At 39.6% G+C, this 21,730-nt stretch overlaps 1 protein-coding gene across 3 annotated transcripts in view; it reads right to left on the bottom strand.

Moving 5' to 3' along the window:
* Positions 1–3,593: 3,593 nt before the first annotated feature.
* pcnx2 (pecanex 2) overlaps positions 3,594–21,730 on the bottom strand; it is a 33,562-nt gene continuing 15,425 nt past the window's right edge. For 2 of the 3 annotated variants that reach the window (XM_039783438.1, XM_039783440.1), the window contains exons 19-40: positions 21,352–21,461; positions 21,021–21,132; positions 20,363–20,455; positions 20,056–20,206; positions 19,449–19,590; positions 18,903–19,080; positions 17,787–17,895; positions 17,576–17,705; positions 16,024–16,082; positions 15,630–15,845; positions 15,273–15,526; positions 13,745–13,978; positions 13,163–13,266; positions 12,394–12,538; positions 11,938–12,168; positions 9,844–10,001; positions 9,495–9,611; positions 7,510–7,688; positions 6,555–6,721; positions 6,357–6,431; positions 5,324–5,500; positions 3,594–4,085 (exon numbers count right to left, since the gene is read on the bottom strand). In XM_039783438.1, the coding sequence (XP_039639372.1) occupies positions 3,909–4,085; positions 5,324–5,500; positions 6,357–6,431; positions 6,555–6,721; positions 7,510–7,688; positions 9,495–9,611; positions 9,844–10,001; positions 11,938–12,168; positions 12,394–12,538; positions 13,163–13,266; positions 13,745–13,978; positions 15,273–15,526; positions 15,630–15,845; positions 16,024–16,082; positions 17,576–17,705; positions 17,787–17,895; positions 18,903–19,080; positions 19,449–19,590; positions 20,056–20,206; positions 20,363–20,455; positions 21,021–21,132; positions 21,352–21,461 (3,318 nt within the window). In that variant the 3' untranslated portion in view covers positions 3,594–3,908. The remainder of the gene's footprint in view (positions 4,086–5,323; positions 5,501–6,356; positions 6,432–6,554; positions 6,722–7,509; positions 7,689–9,494; positions 9,612–9,843; positions 10,002–11,937; positions 12,169–12,393; positions 12,539–13,162; positions 13,267–13,744; positions 13,979–15,272; positions 15,527–15,629; positions 15,846–16,023; positions 16,083–17,575; positions 17,706–17,786; positions 17,896–18,902; positions 19,081–19,448; positions 19,591–20,055; positions 20,207–20,362; positions 20,456–21,020; positions 21,133–21,351; positions 21,462–21,730) is intronic. The other variant, XM_039783439.1, reaches the window with a different exon arrangement.

The following is a 21,730-nucleotide window of genomic DNA, read 5'->3' as shown; positions in this document are numbered from 1 at the left end:
TTGAGCTCAACTTTTTTCTATTTTTCACTGATTGCTTGACGTTTGATTATGACTGAGATCATGTCTGTTTTATTATTATTTACATCAAGGCAGGTTCAATCTTATCATTGTGCTCACTAATGGTCAGCAGGTAGTGGGGAGTGAAATGTATTATTTATTATCTTGCCACACAAAGCAAATATGACCTCAGTGTTTCAGATTTAAAATGTTGAGTTGAGAAAATGACAGTGCAGCTTCAAACAGAAGCCAGAAAGCTCACAAGTTCAATAGATTGTGCAACTTCCTCAAACATCTCACTGTGCACTATGTCCCTAACCGGGTTGTGATCAAGGATCTGATTGCTTTTCATTATGACTTTTAAAAAAAAAATTTTTCAAAGGAAACTGATCATTGATCCTTGATCAGCAGTCACTGTCTAAAGCACCCTGAGATGCAGGAATCCCTTAACTGTAGCATTATGTAAAAAAGATGTTCCTATCTAAAACATCTATCCTCTGTTGTAGAATATCACAGAAGGGGGCTCGTCTCATCTAGCCTTGTCTTCTAAGGATGTGAATCTGTACTTTAAGACATCTGGTACAAATTTAACTGAGCATTAAGGAATTTGTACATTGTGAGAAACATTTCATCATGTTGGTGTTGCCAATTCTCTGCATGATAGTACACTACAGATGTGAGTGTAATTTTCACCAAGGACAGTAGAATCAAGATTAAAGAAATATTTACACCCAAAATTAGTTTAGAAAATGTGGATTTTTTCCTTAAGATTCTGGTTAAAAATGTATAGTGTGTAGAATTGTAGATTGTAAATACAGTTTGAAGAGTTAGTGAGAAGATAATACCACTTCATATGTGTAATAGAATAACAGCAGACGGTTAGTTAGTTTAGTTAGTAGGACTAGTTAGTAAATGGATGAAATGGTATTGTCTGTATATAAAAATAATGTGTGCATATTGGAGGTGAGGAAAATGAAAAATTAAAAAATATATGAACACTGCTTTAAACATATTTAATATAAATTTACCAGTGGGTTTTGTATTAATTTTGTTTTGTTTTGTAAAAAATGTAAAAATTTTTTTATGGGGGATTTTGTGTCAGATGCTTCCATAAAGGCCCAAGAAAATATTTTGCTAAGCTAACCGGCTGCTGTGTATGTTTTCTAATCTAACTCTGCAAGTAAAGTGAATAATTGTATTTCCCAAATTTCAAACTATTCTTAAAAATAAATAAATAAATAAATTGAGCTATGTACAATAAAAAAATTAAGGAAAAACAAGGTTGAATTTGCCTGACACACTGGTCAATGTAACTGTGCCAGGAAGTACAACAATGCGGCTTTGCTGGATAAAATGTGCCAAAATTATAATCTACCTTTTGTTTCAATGTAAAGCGGTCAAAGGAATTGTTCGAATATAAAATCACATGTTCTGTTGGACTCAATGTTCCTCACAAAACACATTTTGTTATTTGTCTTTTCACGTTGCTGTCGTGGGTCTTTGTGTCATCCCTCTGAATCATCCACATATAATCAATGACATGTAACCAACAGACCTGAAAACTTTGTAAACAGGCACTGAACATTTTGAAGCATGACTGATGTGGATTACAGATCCAACTGAAATTGTAACTGTCACACTATTCACTATTTTTTTATTTGTTTTGTTATCTTAATTTATTTTAACAGCAAGTTTATTTCAGTCATTGTTTTTTCTTTTATCTCAAAAGATACACAAAATGTTGTTCATCAGCCTTTTACTTTACACATTAGTCACCGTCACGTTAACACTGTGTTCAGTTGTGGTACATTTTGATCTGATTCAGTCTCTATCTGTGTTTACACAATGACATCTTGCATTAAGAGAAAACTCCAATCTATGGTAACTGCCCTTGAATATCTGTATTTAAATAGTGCTGCTAGAAAAATGAATTTAAATGTAACAAACTTACAATAAATACTAAATAGATTTTTTCCAAATGTGTCTGTGTCTTTCTTTGACTGGAGGTGTGGGAGATAACCAGCATAGCGATTATGTTATTATTTTTTGGAAAATACCCAAAATGTATTTTAAGATGGCAATTTAGTCATTAATTACATTATTAAATCATCAAAATAGTGTGTGTTTGTATAGTGGTAGGTATGATGTAGATTACATTACAAAAATGTGACTTGAAAGTTCAGGGATAAAGAACCTTAAAACCTGCAGTATCAAATTTGATACACACATTTTTAACATGATTTAACTGTAATATAAATAATGAATTTTTAAGTAACTATGCATTGTTTCAATAAAGAAGATATTTATTTAAAAAAATGAGTAATAATATAAATGGTATTCTTACCGTAACTATATGAAAAATAGCAACTTGTTCCCTGCCAAAAGTGTGTGGAGGATTTAATGACGGCAGCAATTTTGAAAAGGTAAAAAAAAGCCCTTCCACTGCTTGTAGTGGAATGATAATCCACTAGAGGGCAGAATACATGTATCAGATTATATACAACAGGTGTTTAAGGAAATTATTGATCAACTTGATGAGATAGAGGTTTCACAAACTTGCGTAGCAAATATGATACAAATGGTTTTACAGGGTTAACTCTACAAATAGAAATCTATCTTCCTTAGCACTTTCATCAGCCGATAATAGTTTTATGCTATGAAAAGGTAGAGGTGTAGCTCTATTGATGGCAATACTGGTCTGTTGTTCGAGCGGTCCACCACTTTTCCCCAGACTGAAATATCTCCACAACTATCTGATGATTAGCAGGTAATTTTGTACAGACATCCATGGTCCCCAGAGGATGAAACCTTGATTTGAAAATTATTCAACAAATTTTTTTTCCAAGTATTTGGATTTTCATATTTTATTTATTCAGTTACTTGCTTTCTGCAAATTTAATTTCCCAACATGAAGGTCCAGATAGTGTTTCAAAGCTTTCTCCACGTTATAAATGTTTGGGTGGAACCTTTATTTATTTCTTATTTTTTTGGCCTTAAAGTAGTCAAATTTAGACAAATTAAAAATACTGGAATATGTACCATGTGTACATTTTCAATTGTAAATGTTACCTTAAACACCAGGCCTAATTCTACAGACATGTAGGAGTTGATTTGGTCATCACATCACTCTACGATATCTATTTGTTTTTCAGTTTCAGTCTACCACAGTGTAAAACTACTCATCATAAGTCATACTGTCAAGTAGTCCACAACAGCGTTTCCTTTGCCTTGGGGAGAAGTGTGGAGCTCAGATTGCTGACTACAGGCTAAATGGTCTCAGGGATCACATGCTGGCCTCAAACAATATATATATGCATCATCCTGGAAAGTTCCTGGAAACACAGTCTTTTCTGTTAGACAGAAAGTACCTTGAAGGGTTTTTGCTTTGTATCTTTTTGAAATGATACAGGATGATTTGAAGTAAAACGGTTTGGCATTTTTGCAGAGTGGGTAAAACAATGCAGGTAACACTTCTTCTGTGGTGCCTTGGGAAATCAAAGTAACAATAAGGCATTGTCCTAACATGAGTGTTATCTCCCATAATAACAAATTGAAAAATATGGGTGACATGACTAGAGGTAGAAAGAAAAGGCAGCCTCATTTAAAAACATCTTTATTTCATCAACCGGATCCAAGATCATGTTTTCAGACTTGTTTACATTCAGACAACAAGGTGAGACCACATGCTGAGGACAGGAGAGGAGGCAGGTTTGTGTGCATGGGTGCTCGCTCATACAATCGTCTGTATGTTTGTGTATATGTGTAACTTTTCATTAAAGTCCTCTCTGTATATGGGCACGAGCATGGGCACTCTCATATGTGTTAGTGTGTGTGTGTGTGTGTGTGTGTGTGTGTGTGTGTGTGTGTGTGTGTGTGTGTGTGTGTGTGTGTGTGTGTGTGTGTGTGCTCTCTCAGACAGTCTTTTGATCCGTCACCTCCGGAGCTTCTGAGACAGATGCTGAGTCCTCCTGGGTTTCGTCTAATCCCTGGCTGCAGCTTCGGTCACCTGACTGCACACTGTCTTTTACCGTGATGGCTGCTGCGTTGGAGTAAGTCGCGTCTATACTTTCATACGGCTCTGATGTCCACTGAGAAAGAGAGGAGGCAAGGAACAGGCCCATTAGAGAAATATTCTTTGTTTATAGGCTGTACTGTACTTACACAATTTTGCATCCCAAGTCAAACTAAAAGAGCAGTGATTACGAGTTTTATTTTCCCACAGTAAAAAAAACAGTGTTGATCAATACTTTTGCCTTACTGGTTTTTAAAACTCACTTTCCAGCTTATCCTCTCTGAATTTTACCGTTCAAATTTTCAGACCGTTCAAATTTTCAGACCATGCCATGAATCAGGTGATGTGTTGACATGAATTTCAAGTATAAATGCTTCACCAGTGGCCCCTAGAGGCTGCAACATTGGTTACACCTCTTAATAAATTATAAGTGTTGGAGGGAACAAGTAACTGACGACAATATTTTTTTGATGTTCATGAAGCATTTATTTATTGTGGTGTACAGATATGGAACGCCAAAGTAAACGTTATCAAAGCTCCTTATCTTTAGGACATTTTAAAAGGAAATTGTCATCAAATTTAATTCATGATGTCTAATCATTTCTCTTCTTTTTCCCATATAGTGTTTCATGTGTTTCTTTGTTTTAATTGGATTGTCGTCATCTGATTGGTTAGTTTTCTGCTCATTTTGTGTGCTTTTTGTTGTAATTTTGTTTGTTTTTTCATCACATTCTTTTTTGTTGATGTTAGTTTTTTTTCTCCTTAATTAGGGGAGGTCCGTTGTATAAATAAGTATGTGGCTTCTTGGCCTCTCCTGACACATTCCCTATTTTTTCATTATCTGGATTTTATGCAGTCTTATGTGTGCAAATAAAATAAATAAATACATTATTACCAGTGGTAAGGCTAGAAATGTTAATTTGTCCAGAGGGTTCATCCCCTCTGCCTATGTGATTATGAGCTACAGTAATGTTGTGTGCAACACTGACATTTTGGCTCCATGCTCCCCAGTTATTTCACTGGGAAGCATGAATGTGCTTATTTTCATTGTCATGATAATCTGTCCATGATACTTGAATACTTATTAAAGGCAAAGTTCCACATTTTGGGATATACGCTTATTTGCTTTCTTGCAGAGAGTTAGATGGGACGATCAATACCACTCTCATGTCTCTACAAGTTCTGTATATCCTCCTGCTGGCCTGAGCAAAGGCCGTGTTTTAATGAGAGGACCACATTCTGTATGAGGAGGGTGCAGCCTGTGTATAAAGAGGCAGGGACTTTGCATGTCTACCTGTTGATTTGTTAAGTTACCTGTGTGGCTCTGCTGCTGGACCTGTGCGAGGGCCCCATGGCGATGTTGACGCTGGACGAGGACTGTGTATCGGTGGTGTTGCCCCCTTCAGCAGCAGACAGCCCAGAGATAACCAGGCCACTGGAGAAACTACGCTTCCCAAACAGCAAGCTGAGAGTGGACGAAGACGAGGAAACCTGGGGAAAGGCATATAGATATAGTAGTGTACAGTAAACCCTAAGGTGGTATCATGGTAGTACAAAACACAAACATGCTCATGCACAAACAATTATCAGAGATAGCAGGCTGTGTTTAAGAATAACTTGTAGTCAATTATACAATATAATCAGACGCTTTGGCCATCAGCTGCAAAATAGTTTCTTGGATGAGTTTTTAAAGTAAGTAGTGGGAATAACATCAACTTAGTTAATGTTTGCACAAACACAAGTGCAGTGTAATTCAGGAGTTTTACTGCTAAAATGACACTACTTTATCATGCAGAATTGCTGCTGTGGCTTGAAAATCTTGTCATTGCAACATTGGCAACTTTAGTTCCTATAAAGGACTACATACTGTATGTATCTAGTACAAGTTGAAGCAACTTTCTGACTCCACCTCTTAATCCAGAGGCTTTTCACTCCCTTTATTATTATGCTTATAAATATAGTCACTACATGTCTTAGACAGGCACTCCATTTATAGTTATTTAAAGTAAAAGGAACTGTATGTGTTCTAGATACTTAAGTTTAAGAGGTTTCATGGGTTAAAGTCAAAAGTACACGGTTACAAGGCTAGTTTTTCCTAAATCTTCTTTAATTTGAATATGTTGCATACAGTTTTTTCATTCCATGTGAATATTACAATTTGTATGTGGTGCCTAAAGTCTTTTTTATATTTGACATTAATCTTTTCTTTTCTTTTCTTATATGCTTTTTGTGTGTGTGTGCATCCAAGAAGTGCAGTATGACCAAAACTTGTCAGTCATGAGATATTCACCTGTCAACCATGTGTTGGATGGATACATGGATGTATAGAAGTGTAATAAGCTTGTACCTGGCTGGAGCGCTGCTGATGCTGTGCTGCCTGGAGCTGCGAGCTGATCCCACCTGCTCCTGAGAGACGGGGGACCTGAAGGGAGAGAGGAACATCCTCTTATCGCTTTATTCTCCTCGTAAAGGCACACTAAAGCAAGGATGGATAATTAGCATTATGTGAGTGTGTGTGTGTGTGTGTGTGTGTGTGTGAGATTACCTGGGAGAATATAGAAGCTATGGAAGTGTTAAAGGACAGCTGACTGTTGGACAGACGCTGGACAAGCCCGTGGTTGGAGCCTGACTCCAGAATGGGTCCTGACTGGCTGCTGACGGGGGGACGCTGACTCTGAGGCTGCACTGACCGACTGCGGTACTCTCTCCTGGCTGCAGAAACACAAACATGAACACAAAGAATTACATACTTTTATAATCTGGAAACATACTTTGAGGTTAAAAAAAAAACAACCTGACTGAACTAACGCAATGTTTTTATTGTGTACAACCTAGTCTTGCTTTGCCAGACCTTCCTTCCTCCCATTCCGGGATGGGAGAAAAACATGCTCTGGTTTAATGGCATTTCTTTAAAACCGATGATGCTGCTGCATCGGGAAGGAACTTGTTTTGGTGTTGTGGTGTTTTTGGTCATTGGATTTGTTGACAGTAAGAAAAATATAGAATAGCACCTGACTTATCCTTTGAAAAAAAATTTAAAAGTGAAACAAAATGATGTGTGAATATGTACCTTTTACTGAACAGTAGCAGAAGTAGAGAAGAGTCATAAAGTCAGTTACACAGCCATAATTACGTAGTCTAATTTTTAAGGTAAATAAAAATGGAAGACTATTCACAAATGAATAAATACACCCAAAACTATGATACCCCAGCATATATTATAGTACCTGTGTATCTGCTTTGTGGTGTGTGTGTGTGTTTGTGTGTGTATTTACCCTTGTTTATATCCAAGACTGGCAGCCCACTTAGAATTGTGGGAACCAAAAGCCGCTCTGCACAAGTTAACTTTGTTTTTGATGTTTTATGTGGACTTTATTTTACAATTTTAATTTCAATTCTGGTTAAGGTTCCAGTAAGGGACTCAATCAATGTAATCAACAGAGATTTTCCACAAGGATAGTGAGACACGTGTGTGTGTGTGTGTGTGTGTGTGTGTGTACCTGTGTTGTGGTGTCTGCGGCTGTGTGTCGTCCTGGCTCTGTGCTGGTAGAGGCTCAGGCTGTTGGACGTGACGGAGGACGGGCGGTTGTTGCTCAGCGAGGACGAACCACCCGCACCACAGTCCACATCCTCCATGTTCACACCACTGTTGCAGCTAGTCAGGTTGTCCTTACGCACCCTGCAGAACACACAAGCACACAGCTATAATTTATTTAGTCATTTTTTATTTATTTATTATTTATGTCCACATCAGTGCAAGGGACACAAACTGGCAAAGGGCCATCAAAAATTTAGCAAGGCTTGACTATTCCAGCTGGTTAACCACACACACACATAAAACCTTCGCTCAGAGAGATGTTACGTAACTGTGCTAGCATATGTGACACACACTAGGGCAGCCATCCATTTCAATTAGTTAAATGTGTTCTAGCTGACGAGGCACAGACCATCTCCCTGGCTCTCTGGCTACTTACTGAAATCAAGAAAACACTTTTAACTCGAGGCCGATGAAACAGGATTAACACACTAATCTAATCTGGAAGGAAAACTTACCCTCTAAGAAGCTTAAGAGAGAGACACAATGACAGACACACACACACACACACACACACACACACACACACACTAGGGTTTTTCATGGCTCAGAATGGGCCTTTGGGTGGACACATTAAGCTGGGAGTCTTTTTGAGCAAGCAACAAACACTTAATTTCCTGCATTCTGATACACTGTATGTACCAATTTATGGTGGAAATGTCTTTATTCATGTGAAGGGGAAAAAAAGGATGGTAAAACTGAGATCCCTTAGTGCTAGCTTAACAGCGGAGCGTTCAGGTCCAGTCAAAACAATGCAGCCGCTTGCTTATCAGCGAAAGCTGCATGTATATTGGGGCGCCAAATAATTCTCTATGCAGGAAAAACCCTACACACACACACACACACACACACACAATTAGCTGACCTGCAGAGGTTAAAGCAGAGCCAATGCAATAAAAGGAAGGAGCAACATAAATCAAAGCTTTTGGCTGCCTTCCAATTTTGCAATCCACTCACACTGTCCCTGTGCATGTATTTAAAACTGCATTAAGTTGGCGAAGAAGACTCTACCCAGCACTGACTTCCACTAATCTAATCACTAAACTATCGGTAAGTCCACAAAGAAGTACTCTCTCAGCATTACGCTGCGGTTTGTACCTCATCCAGAGTGATTTACACCAAATACAACCAGCTGAATAAGTGACACTTATGGAGTTACTATCATCTCATGTGTCATCACAACGTTTTGCCTCTTGCACATCATCTTAATGTTGTTTATCAAAAAAAATAAAAAACATTCTTAATGTTGTTAATCCCTGATACTTCATGACTTTTCCTAATTTTACGAGAATTGCTTATAAACTTGATTTTGAACTGAAGAGCAGTCACAAATTAAAACTAACCACTGCAGATGTGATTGACAAACTGTACATTACGTTGTATGCTGGAGAATGCTGCAGGTAATCAACCTAATGCAGCCTACTTTGCAGCAGTGTCTGAAATAGTTATTTAGCGACTCCAACATTAAAATCATCTCTCTTGGAATTATATTACGTCAACTCTGATACATCTTAGATGAAGGAAATTCTGAGCAATAACCCTCAGCTGAAAGTGATTACATATGACCTTTGAGTCTGTAAGATGTAGGTTTTTCACTGTAAGTGTGAACTCTTAATCATGCCAAATGAATTCAACTGAGCCTCTTATCCAGAGTAAACAAGGACCCTCAGAGATGCCGAAGCTTATAGTTACAGGCAGCATCATCTTTTTTACCACCAGACTGTACTAAATAAAAAACTAATGAGGGACTTTAGCATGTGAAGAATGTTAATTGAAGAGCACAGTCACAGGGAGAGTTTTGGGGGAGGAAGAAAAGACTGCATTCTTGACTGAGGTGGGAAAACAATGTATGTTTTTAAATATGCACAAATGTATTTATTCTAAACCGACCGTAACCATTTAGAGCAGAGCCAGGATCGAATGGCGTCGAAGCTTAAAGCGCCTCCTCCGATGCTGCGGAGCGTACGGTGTGTTCCTGCGTACGATGTTGTTAGTGGTGACACATACCTAAAAGACAATACAATAAATGTCATACTATCAGCAACAAGGGACACCTGCACATAGACAAAACTGTAAAGATAATACATATTTTTCAAATTTCTAAAACATGCATTCTGCAAAGGTGAAGTGAGCAACAACATTGTCATTTATAAAAACTATCAATTCCATCCTAAAACCTTGTGATGTTAGTTCCATGCTCGACACATCTGGTCTAAGCATAGCTGTGAAAGACACATACATGGGGTAGCCCAGCGGCTGGTCGCAGGATGAGTTCACCATGTTCCTCAGCGCCTGCTTCGAGTTCTGGATGCTGCCGCGTTCTGGGTTTCGGTTCCGTAAAAACACCAACTCCTGCTGCTGGCCTGCCCAGAGACCTCGCACACACTCCTTATTGATCTGCAGAGAGACATCAGATCATCCTCCATCGGCAAAAAGAAACAATGGCAATGGCATTATCTAGTCTTTGGCACAGCTTATGATAGCGTGTACGAAAATTGAAGCGGTACTATGCTGTATAACCTGGAACCAAATAGGACCATTTTGTCATTTGCTTTTTCAGCTTCATCCAAAAGAGAGGATGTTTTAGTTTCTTCCATCACAGAACAGCTAAAACTTAATGTTGCAGAGGATTAGATGGAAATGAGTGCACTTAACAAAGTAACTGCAGAGTAAAAAAAAAAGACTGCTCAACAACCCTATTTAAACCCACACAGATAAAAATGTACTTAAAGGAATAGCTTGACAGTTTGGAAATTGAAGCTTAGCATAAGTTCAGCCAGTTCATCATTTCCAGCGCCCAGGTCTAAGCTCACCAGAGCTTCTCGTTTCATTCATCCAGATCTCAGCCATTCAGCCATTAACATCACCACCAGTGTCTAGACTGGTCCCCCGATGGTGTATTCCAGTGTTTGGTCCCCCGATGGTACCAGTCTAAACACTGGAATACACCATCAGGGGACCAGTCTAGACACTGGTGGTATCCCACACTACTCTCGCTTTTTCGACCCCTTTAAAGTGCCCATATTATGAAAAAAACACTTTTTTTCTGGGATTTGGGGTGTTCTTTTGTGTCTCTGGTGCTTCCACGCATACAAACTTTGAAAGAAATCCATCCATGCTGTTTTGAGTGAGATAAGGTTTCTGAATGTGTCCTGCCTTCAGTCTCTGGGTGAGCTGTTCAAAATCGGCCCGGCTTGTGACGTCACAAGCCAAAATGAGCTGGCTAATCGCAACCGTTAGCTCGTAGCGTTAGCATGCTAACGCTAGCATGCTACCTCGTTCTCAATAGCAAAGCACTGCTACAACACACACAAGTTCACCATAATCTACAAAAGAACTACTTACATGTGCGCCCTCATTTAGAAGTCTCCCAGAAGAAACAGCCTTTCTTTTACTTCTATGGAGCTAGCTAGCTGACAAGATCTAGATTTGAGCTACTGCGCATGTGTGAGTGCAATCAAAGATAGTACAGAAGAAGAAGAAAAGAGGTCTCACTCTGTAGTTAAAACAGAAACCAGGCGAAAAGAGGATCTGCAGCAGTGAGAGAGAGCTGTGCAGTACAACAAAAATATGGTGTTTTTTGAAAATGAAACCATGTAAACCTATTATGGTACAACCTTAAAATACAATTATGAACCTGAAAATGAGTATAATATGGGCGCTTTAAAATATGATGACGTAAGTGGATTTCTGGACACAGCCAGGTTAGCTGTTTCCAATCTTTGTGCTAACCTAAGTTATCTCTCTGCTGGAAGTAGCTTCATATTTAGTGAGAGATATGTGAGTGGTATTGATTTCCCAAAATGTCGAACTACTCCTTTAATGTTGAACAATATCAAGTTTAAGTACCGAGAGTTAAGTGGAAATTTGAGCACTTAGCACTGCAGGGTCAAACATATTGATTAAGCACTGTTGTGGTCATTTTGTTTAATGGGTTAATAAAAACTTTGCAATACTGCACTTTACAGGAGACACACCCTGCTTCACATTCATTCAGATCTTGTCCTGCGACTCAGCCACTGTTCAGACCTACTATCTTGATACATTCAGCTGAAATGGGTTGCAGTTTCACATCACAAAGCACACTTGTGATCATATTTAATGTTTATGTTCATATTTGTGCTCAGCCATACAGACAGAAAAGTGATTGTGACGGTTGTTTGGTACTACACCTCTCGGATGAATTTCAAAACCTTGTCTTAGTTGTTATAGGTAGGATGTTTGTCATGCTTTATACATTTCTCACCATCTCACATTATCCATTCACTTTGCGTAACATTGTCTGAAAAATGAAACACTTCTCACACCACCGACACCACCGACACCCTCTTACCTTGATGACCTTGAAGCTGAGGTGGCGTTTGTACAGCATGATGATCTTATACTCGTCCGTGCCGTCATCGATCATGTGTCTCAGTGTGAGCAGCGTTTCGCGGCTGGATAGCACCGCCTTACGCCAAGCGGGGTCGCTCTCGTGGCAGATGACCAGGCTGCTGCGGTAGTTTGTGATGGCTTCGTACAAGATAGAGGCCTCCTCGGTCTCCTCCAGACAGGTGAAGTGATCCTAAAAGGGCAGGAAAGGCATGATGAAGCACTGTACAATTTCGATCAGATATTAGGGAAAATGTCTACTCCAGGGATGAGAAATCGCCATCGTGAAGATTTTGTTAGAAAAAGAAAATAAATTGAAGCTTTAAATGATGCACAAATGTCTGAGAAGAATTAGTAAAAACAGGTTGACAAGCCCAGGGATACAGCAGCAGCCATTTAAAAGCACAGGGCACGTTACCTGATGCAGTTTGAGGCTCATTCTGACTGCAGGAGCCACCACCTTCTGCAGGAGGTCGAGATCAGCAAAAACCCACTCGTCTTTGGTGGCGATGCGGAAGTCGCCTTTAAACAGGGTGTTGAAACCGTACAGAAATGATTCCAGACTTTGTTGTGGAAGGCAGAGGTTTTGTGGGGAAAAATAGAGACAAAAAGATGGAGAGAGAGAGAGAGAGAGAGAGAGAGAGAGGACGAGGAGAGGGGGGGATTATGAAACTATGAAATATTTTTAGACTATAAACCACACAAAGACAACAAGTCATGAGTGCAGTGACAGAAATCTGTTTGAATTATGTGTATGGTTAAATGTTTAGCTGCTAATGCCCCCCTCTGGTGTATCTGTCAAACTGCATGTAAATATCTACTGCTACTGATATATTACTCTTTTTTTCAGCACAATTGCAACCAGTAAACTTGTACAATTATGTGTAATTCTTGCATTTATCTAAAAACATGCAAGCAATATACAAACTAGTTCTGAAAAAAATTGACTGTATTGCATTTCCATTGTATGCATTGCTATATTATGCTCAGGGTCCCTGTGGTTGACTCCTGAAAAAGAAAATTGTTTTCCATTGAAGGAATTCTGCATAAAACATACATGTCGAGACACAATGGGACCCCCATTGTAAGCGTCCCCATCATCTTCCCACACGAGTCAATTCAGAGAGTAGTTACAGGGAATGTATTAATCTATTTGTGTTTTGCTCTTTGACTTGAACAAAGTTTACCTGTTGGACATGTTGTGTGATGCCGTTCCGAGGGATCTCCTCCCCAGGACAGAGAGAGCGTAAGACAGAGTCACCAAAGGTGAGTCTTCATCACTGTCCACAGGCTGGACAAAAACACAAAAAGGTTAAACATGACGAGACTGACATAAAGGACAAAGTTTAATTTTCTCTGTTAAGCAACTTTTGCTTTCCTTTTACTCATTTCACATTACTGAATCAAAAAAATAGTTAGTCGATCAACAGAAAATAAATTAGAAATGTCTTCATGATCGTTTAATAATTTATGCCATTTGTTACGAAACAATGTCATAAATTCACTGGTTCCATCTTCTTAAATGTGAATATTTGCTGATTTTCTATGAGCGTAAACTGAGTTTTTTAGGTTTTGGACTCTTGGTAAGAGAAAAGAAGCTATTTGAATATGTCAACTTGGGCTCTGGGAGATTTTGATGGGCATTTTTCACTATTTTCAGATTTTTTTAAAGACTAAACTATAAATCTGTCAAGTGAGAAAAAAGCTGCTGTTACACTGGCTGCTCTACCCATAATGAAGTTTGATAGAATAATCTTTAAGTGATGTACCGTCTCCATCTTCCCAGCACAGTGCTGGATCCACTCCAGGTAGACGTTGCAGAAGCTGGCACGCGTCACCCCCTGCAGACAGTGCACGTAGTCTTCATCGATCTTCACACTAAAGACCTGAGGGTCGCGTTCAATGTGGTGCCACTTAGTGTAGGACAGCAGCGCCTCCTGGACAGTGGCATCTTTGAGCCAGGTGGACAATTTGGGAGACTGGACCAGGTAGTAGATAATACTCTGAGAGAGAAGGACAAGACAAAAGCAAAATACTAAACACAGGGAAAGCACAAGAGAAAGAAATGACTTGTTTGTTGTAGCTGCTGACCACATCTGGAGTTACTATTGGCAAGCTGCCATTTGTAGTAATGATTAATGCATAGGATACTGGTCGATCAATTTAACAGTTTAACCTTTTGACAGGAAAATCTTCAAGGGCACGTTGAGACAAGTGGAATATTCAATTTTCAGTCCGCCAATGAAGAGAGGGTGAATCAGAAGTTGATTTTCTGTTTAACCTTTATGTAACCAGAAGAGTCTTATTGAGATTAAGATGGAGACCTGACCAAGACAGGCAGCAGCATACATAAAACACATAGTTACAGACAGAAAACACAAGAAACTTACAAACAAGCAAAGGCAACTCCCCTTTCAAAATAGAAATGAAAAGAGTAACCAGTTAAAATTAAAAACATAAATCAAACTGCCTCTAATTCTTTCATTTTTGATTTAAAAGCGTTTAGCGGGATTAATTAAAATGCCTTATTAAAGATGTACTACTGTAGGTACCTTACCAATACCAGTGACTCAGTATAATCACTGTAAAAAATAGTAGCTTAAATACACAGAAAAAAACGATAACAGGATCTCAGCAGATCACATGAAGTATGCTCGGATGTTCTGACATGCTTAAAATCTGTAGAGTAATAATGATCCCAGGTTTCTCTGGGCTGAGTGATCACTTGTTGCAGTTTAGTTTTGGTGTGAAAATGTGTCTTTGCATCTACATAAAACTTGGTTAGAAAACAGACAAAAGACATATTTCCAAATAAAATTTCGACACTCTCATACCAATAATACTGTATAGCGCAATATCTGTCGCGAAGATTAGCAGCCACGTCATCATTTTCACACCGGACATACTGGCATAATCATGAGACGTTTACTAATACATTCATTTTCAGCTGGAATTTTTCAGTAGTAATGTTTTGTGGAAAAAGACAAAATACGAAACAGGATTACAAAATAAGACATGCTCCAAAACTTTAAAAAGTTTCCTCTGAGTGAATAACTACTTTTAATTTCGACAACAAAATTGTGTAACAAGATTCAAAACATTGAAAAAAAAAGTACAATGTTAATGTAATATACAGTACCTATGATGGACAAATGATGAATATCAATATGCTGCCCAGTTACCTAGTAAAGAGGCAAAGCTTTTTGCAAACTGTTTACACTAACTGCAGTCGTATAATTGCACAACAACTTCTGTAAAATGCAAATACATAAACAGATTTGCACAAATGAAACGTACCTTCAGGTAGTAGGTGATGAGTAGTTTTCGGAGATCGTACACTTGTAGCATCGTGGCGGCATTGTTCTCACTGATGCTATAACCCTCCAGCAGGTACTTGGTGGCTGTTACCTCCCAGGCCAGCCAGCGCAGGTTGAAGGCCGCATTGCACGACAGCAGGTGGGGCAAGTGACCTGGCTCGCAGCAGCAGCACGCATCGTCTTCCTCCACGCCCTCTGTGATGGCCTCCACCTCTCTCTGCTGGCAGTATGTACCTGGGATGGAGAGAGAAGGAGGTAAGACAGTGAGTTAACTTGTCATTCATTCAGAGAGACAGATGGAGAATGGAAGGGAGGTATGAAGGAGGTCAAACTGTACCTCTGAACTCCAGACCCCTCAGCTGGAAAGTGACCAAACCGTTGCCAATCTCGATAAGGTGGACCAGGGCATTGAGGTAGTCAGAAGCCAGAATGAAACAGTCTCCGGCGCTGTAGTTCCCCCATCGGCCCAGCATAAGGTCGCCACAAAGGGAGTGCTGCAGCGAGCGAGTCAGGTACTCGTAAAAGATGGAGTTTAGGTTGCTATCATCACACCCTGTGAGAGGAAGAGGGTGCAAAAAAGGAGACAACATTTGGCTGCAAATAATAACAAATACAACAAAACCTAAACCTAATTTATTCAACAGCTTCAAACTTGATCTTTCAGATATGCCTTTGAGAGGACAGAAATAAAAAATGGATGCAACCTGTAAGCCTAGTTAAAAGGAACTCACCTGTCTCTTTATCCACTTGGGACACCAGTCTGCTGTTAGAGTTGTCAATACGCTTTGTGCTGCAAGAGATGGGATAGTTAAAAGAAACAGTTAAAACTATGTAGACTGTTAAACCCAAACATAAGTCAAAAGGTATAACTTATGCTATAGTGACAAAGCTTTCCCATGTTTAAGTCATGTAAAATAGGGTGAATAAAATGTTGCTCCCTCAAAACAGGTGGAGTACAAGCTGATCTAGACAATATATCTTCTTGGAATCATGTGTGGACTGTATTACCACTGTAAAGTTTCTCAGAAAGAATTACTCCTCTTGAAGATCTTAAACTATTCAATGCCATATACAGATCATTGTAGTTGTAAAACCTCTACAGCCATCAGACAAATGTGTAACTAAATATTTTAAAACTACATTTTTCTGGGGTCTCAGTTGTTGTTCTTGTGTTATTCTTTTGTTTTAATGTTGTCTTGGTGTTTGGCTGAGGTTTACATTGTCGACCTGCACAACTACTGCAGAAACACCTAGATCTCAATCCAGCAGAGATGATGCTGTCAGTGATTGTAATGTCACGAGACAGACAAAGATTTAGACAAAGTCTAAATATAATCACAGCCTGCTTCATGTCAAATCACTGAAGTTTGCACAACAAAGCTGCAGGAGTATTTTTGGAGTGCTCTCTGCAAGCTGAAGTACAAACAGTCTCTCACATCAATAAGTAAAAGGGAACAGAAGGGTTATGTTGTGTAAGTGTGAGTGAGACAGAGAGAGAGAGAGAGAGAGAAAAAAGAGAGGAGGAGGAAGGTGTCTATCTGCTAATCTGCCTAGCTCTGCTCAAAAGGTTGGGATTGATTTCTCCTTTAGTATATAAAATGTTTATGTTATTGTTAAAACTCATACAGTAAATTATATAAAAATAAGTCATTAGCCAATTTCAATTGCCTTACCGGCATCTTAATTGTCTTATCCTACTATGTTTGTAATTAAGTGTTTGTCTTTCGATGTACTTTTTAAATCACTGATTTGTACGTGTTTTATTTTATTTTTCTTATTTTAATTTATCACCCTGTGGCTAATGTGCTATGTACAGCACTTTGGTCAGCGCGAGCTGTTTTTAAATGTGCTATAGAAATAAACTTTACTTACTTACTTACTTACTTACTCAATACTTTATGACTTCCCTATCCTGCCCATTCATTTCTACCGAAGCAGTAACTCTTTAAAAACAGCTCACAAATATATGTTTTTACTTATAAACGTACTTATAAAGGCCGAGTAAGTTACTTAAACAGGATGAAATAGTGCATTTGTTAGGGACTATTTCCAGCCACAGATTAATACACACATTTGGTCCGCTAGTGAGTACTCACAGCAGCAGGATGTTGTATGTGAGATTGAATCAAAATAAACTACGGCGCACAAGCTACAGAATGGTAATGAAGGAACATGTCACACAGTGCAACAGTGACATTGATGTGTTTTTAATAGTTTTGGAAGTCTGGACACCTCCAGGCTGTTTGGGAAACTCAGTCCTCACGCACTCTGTCGAAGCCTTACTTGTAGTTTCGCTCCCAGAACTTAATGGGCCGCGGATAGGAGGAAATGAAGATGGCACTTCCCAGGAAGGGAGCCAGTGGGGTGTAGAAAACGGTGGTGAGCAGAGTCTGGAGCAGCAGCATGGCTGAGTCTGAACACGCACACACACCAGTAAAGGAAAGAAAAGCAGGTACTGATGCACACACACATACAGGTCTTAGAGAAAGGATACGAGGCACAGCAAACGGTTGAGCAAAGGCATGGAAAGCGCTGCCCCAGGCGATCTGCCAGGGAGCGATGTAAACCAGAATGAAATGGAGCTTCAGCAACAGCTCACGCATCTGGACAGAAACATGAACAACACACAGTCAGTCCCCTATAAACAGACCTCAAAAGAACAGCGGTAATGTTAAAGGCATACTGAATAAATGTGATCTATTATAGTTCCTTCCACATCACTATAAATGTTAATAAGCCCTCTGTGCAACTGCCGGGATAGAAAATACATTTATTCTACTATACTACTACAGTATGTCAGTGGCACATACAGACAAAACACAAAACAAAAGTTCAGTTGAAAATGTCATATTTCATGTTTTCCGACAGTAATATTTCAGTTCACCTCTTCGTAAAAAAAGACTTTGTTGGGCACCCATATATAGAGGTTTACACCTTAACACAGCGGGCCCAGGTTTGACTCTGACCTGCGGCCCTTTGCTGCATGTCATTCCCTCTCTCTCTCTCTCTCCCCTTTCATGTCTTCAGCTGTCCTATCAAATAAAGGCCGAAAATGCCCAATAAATAATCTTACTTTGGTGTCTGTCAACAGCGGGTTGTGCTACGTCAACACACATAATTACACAAAAAAATAATTTCTAAAACATCATTCAAAGTAAAATGGACAAGGACAGTTGTCATTACTCATCCTTTTTAAAGGAGTTCTCCTCTGTGATATGGTATTGCACTTCCATAAAGTTGAGATACTCAACAGAGACAGAATAAAACAAAAAAAGAGTAGAAATTTATTAAGTTGCAGAGACCGAGACATCCTGACAAACTGCAAAATGCTGGATCCTACAAATCTCATAATGCAACTGGATGGCATCTTTTTAAAGAAGTGGGTGTTTACCTGTCATGGAGACAGGTAAACACCCACTTCTTTTAAACTCAACACCTCAAGTTTGTAACGCATTTTTTCTGTTCAGTCTTGTGCTGGAGCCTAGATAAACTTGATCATCAACTTGACCATGATGCGCATCAATGTAATCCCATACACACCACATTAGGTTAGAACAAAATATGTCTCCCAGTGTGTAACACACACACACACACACACACACCATCTCACCTTGTGAAAAAGAATAGACATAATGAAGAAATCCAGCAAGAAGCTCTCAGAGGCGTGTGGACAGTCAAAGTGGAAAAAGACGAGTGTGAAGAGAAGGGTAAGGAATTGGAAGCTGGGGTCACAGAAGGATGAACGCAGGAGTTTCAGTCCAGCGACTGTCGTCAGGAGAACGTCACAGCTGGAGGCGGCACAAACAACAGTTTAGAAACTGGCAGAAGTTGCAATTACAAATCTGGCTGCTGCTTCAGCACCACGGACAGCGCCGTGGATTTATCAATATTATTAGGCTACTGATATTTCAGAGCCAAGGTCGGGGCCATAGATTCTAACTTGCACAAACCTCAGTCAGATAAAGGATCAATTAGTCAGGCAGATTAGACATACAGAACATATTCAACTAAACAACCCCTCTGCCCCTGTACTGTCTCTGCTAATAGGGCATAGAGAGGGGGTGGGGGGGGTGCATGCATTTTGGTTATGTTGCTAACATGGTATCCCCTCCACATCCCGCCTGAAATTTCCTACTGGCTGTTTGTGTCCACTCACTGGATTCCCAGCTTCTTGCGGTGACTGAGGGCGAAGCCATCATTAGTGAGGGCGCTCAGCACGATGGCGGGGAACACCACGTACTTCTCAAAGCACAGGAGCCCCACGTACAGTCGCTCAAACCACATCAGCACAGCGTCCTCTGTAACACAAGCAAGAATAACAAAATACCACAAGCAGATCAGAATCATAGCTTTCTAGAGTACAGAGAGACCTAGTTCAGGGTTTCTGCAAGCATGTTTTTTTGTTATTTAATCACTACTCTGCAAGGAAAGTTACACTGATACCTTATAATATTGATGACAAGATGGCCATTTTTAAAGAAAAGCTTCATCCTATTTACTTCGGCCAAGGAAGCTATGTTTTTAGCAGTATACATTTGTCTAGTAGTAAACAGAATATCTCAATAACTACTGAAAACATTTCAGTGAGATTGGAAATTTTGAATTTATGCAAAATGTGATGTTGGTGATCAAATTATACATTTCGATAACTGCATGGCCTTGGCGTTAGTGTGTGCCCTCTAGTTGTTTTTTGAACGATCCAGGCAATTACATACTTTAATATTACCAGACAACTCTGGTCTATATACAGTAGGCATGCTGACCTCTGGGTTCAAACTGGTGGTACTCCTTGGTCTTGAGAACCGGATGAGAAATCCACAACCAAGGGTGATGCTTCCTCAGCTGGGGGATCAGGTAGTGGGTTACAAACCCCACCGTCCCCGCCAGAGCGTACAGCACGATGGTCACAAAGGGCTGGATACAAGTTGGTGTGTATCAAAAGAAACATGATTCAAATGAATAATTATACAAAACACTTGAGTTGGTATTCCTGCAAACTGCAACAAGCATCAAAAGTAAAAGACAGAAATAATCAGCGGGATAAAGGGAGGAAACAATCGAGGATCTCACCTTGAGAGACAGAAACACAGTACTCGCAGTGATGGCGAAGGTTAGGATGTAGGCAACAGAGCACACGACTACATCAGACAGCAGAATCTCCTTCTGCAGAGCACAAGAGGGAGGGAACACTGCAATCTTTAATAATCCACACTGAATGAAAACACATTCGTTAATCAGACTCATTTCGGTGTGAGATTATTTCTGTCTAATCGTTCTGAGCCTTCAATTTTTAGAGATCAAAGACGCAGCAGCTCAAGAGGACTTAAAAGCTTCACAATCTCCATTAATACTGTAAAAGGCGGCAGGAGGCTTGTTTTATTCTGATGACACGCAATGATCGACAGAAAACATTGTTTTATTATCTCGCCTGCAACACTGAGTTTAAAACACTCTGCCCTCTCATACACAGTATGTATGAATTCCACAACTCAGGTGCATAGTGTTCATGAGTATTGATCTGCTGATGATAATTGTTGTGAGCTGACATGAGCTAAATATTGCCTCTGGGCTGCTGCAATTCAAAACAATAAAATGCTCAGAGTAGTCAAATCAACAATGGAAAAGCTGAACAACTTGAACCCTTACTCATCATCTTCCACTACCAACATAATTGACAGAACAAAACCACATTATATCAGTTTATTTCTACATAATCATCTTTAGTTACCATAGAGTTCTGCAGTTTCTCTGGCAGTGGGTCTTTACTTTCCGTGTCTTCCTCCTCCTCCTCTTCCTCACTCTCCACTAATGTGGGCATTATCTTTGACTTGACCAGAGATCTGTAAATAAAAATGTTAAAATTAGACATTATGGATGAGATGAGAGTCAGCTTTGGCTGAAAATTACCATCTGCCTTCATTTCCTTGACGAATTCAGCTCTCTTTTCCATGGACCTAACCTATCGACCTAGACACACACACACACACACACACACACACACACACACACACACACACACACACACACACACACACACACACACACACACTGATACTCACAGTAGTACGGTGGGGTCGCTGCTCTGCCGGCTGAGGTGGTAGGAAAAGACCACCAAAAGGCCACAGAAACCAGAGAACAGAGCTGGGGTGTGCTGCTCATCCCACGGCTCCTGTAACCACACACACATATACGCACATACACCGTTGTGAATCGTACCATCATGTACCTTCAAAGTCAGAGTCTGCTGCTTTTAGATTTTCTGTTTAAAAGCTTCTTCCCTTTTGAAGGATGAAAGACTTAGTATTTTGCTGCAGCTCTACTTAGCTCCATTAATGAAACTGCCTGGCCACATGCTATTTATAACCGAACTCCCTGTCTTCTTTTATTTCTATATTCACATCTCCTACCTATGCTCTGTTTTGTTTGATAACCAGTTGA

This window comes from Perca fluviatilis, chromosome 19 (genome assembly GCF_010015445.1).
Source record: "Perca fluviatilis chromosome 19, GENO_Pfluv_1.0, whole genome shotgun sequence".
NCBI classification, from domain to species: domain Eukaryota; kingdom Metazoa; phylum Chordata; class Actinopteri; order Perciformes; family Percidae; genus Perca; species Perca fluviatilis.
Note: the sequence above shows the minus strand (reverse complement) of the source record. Positions and strands in the feature narration are given on the sequence as shown.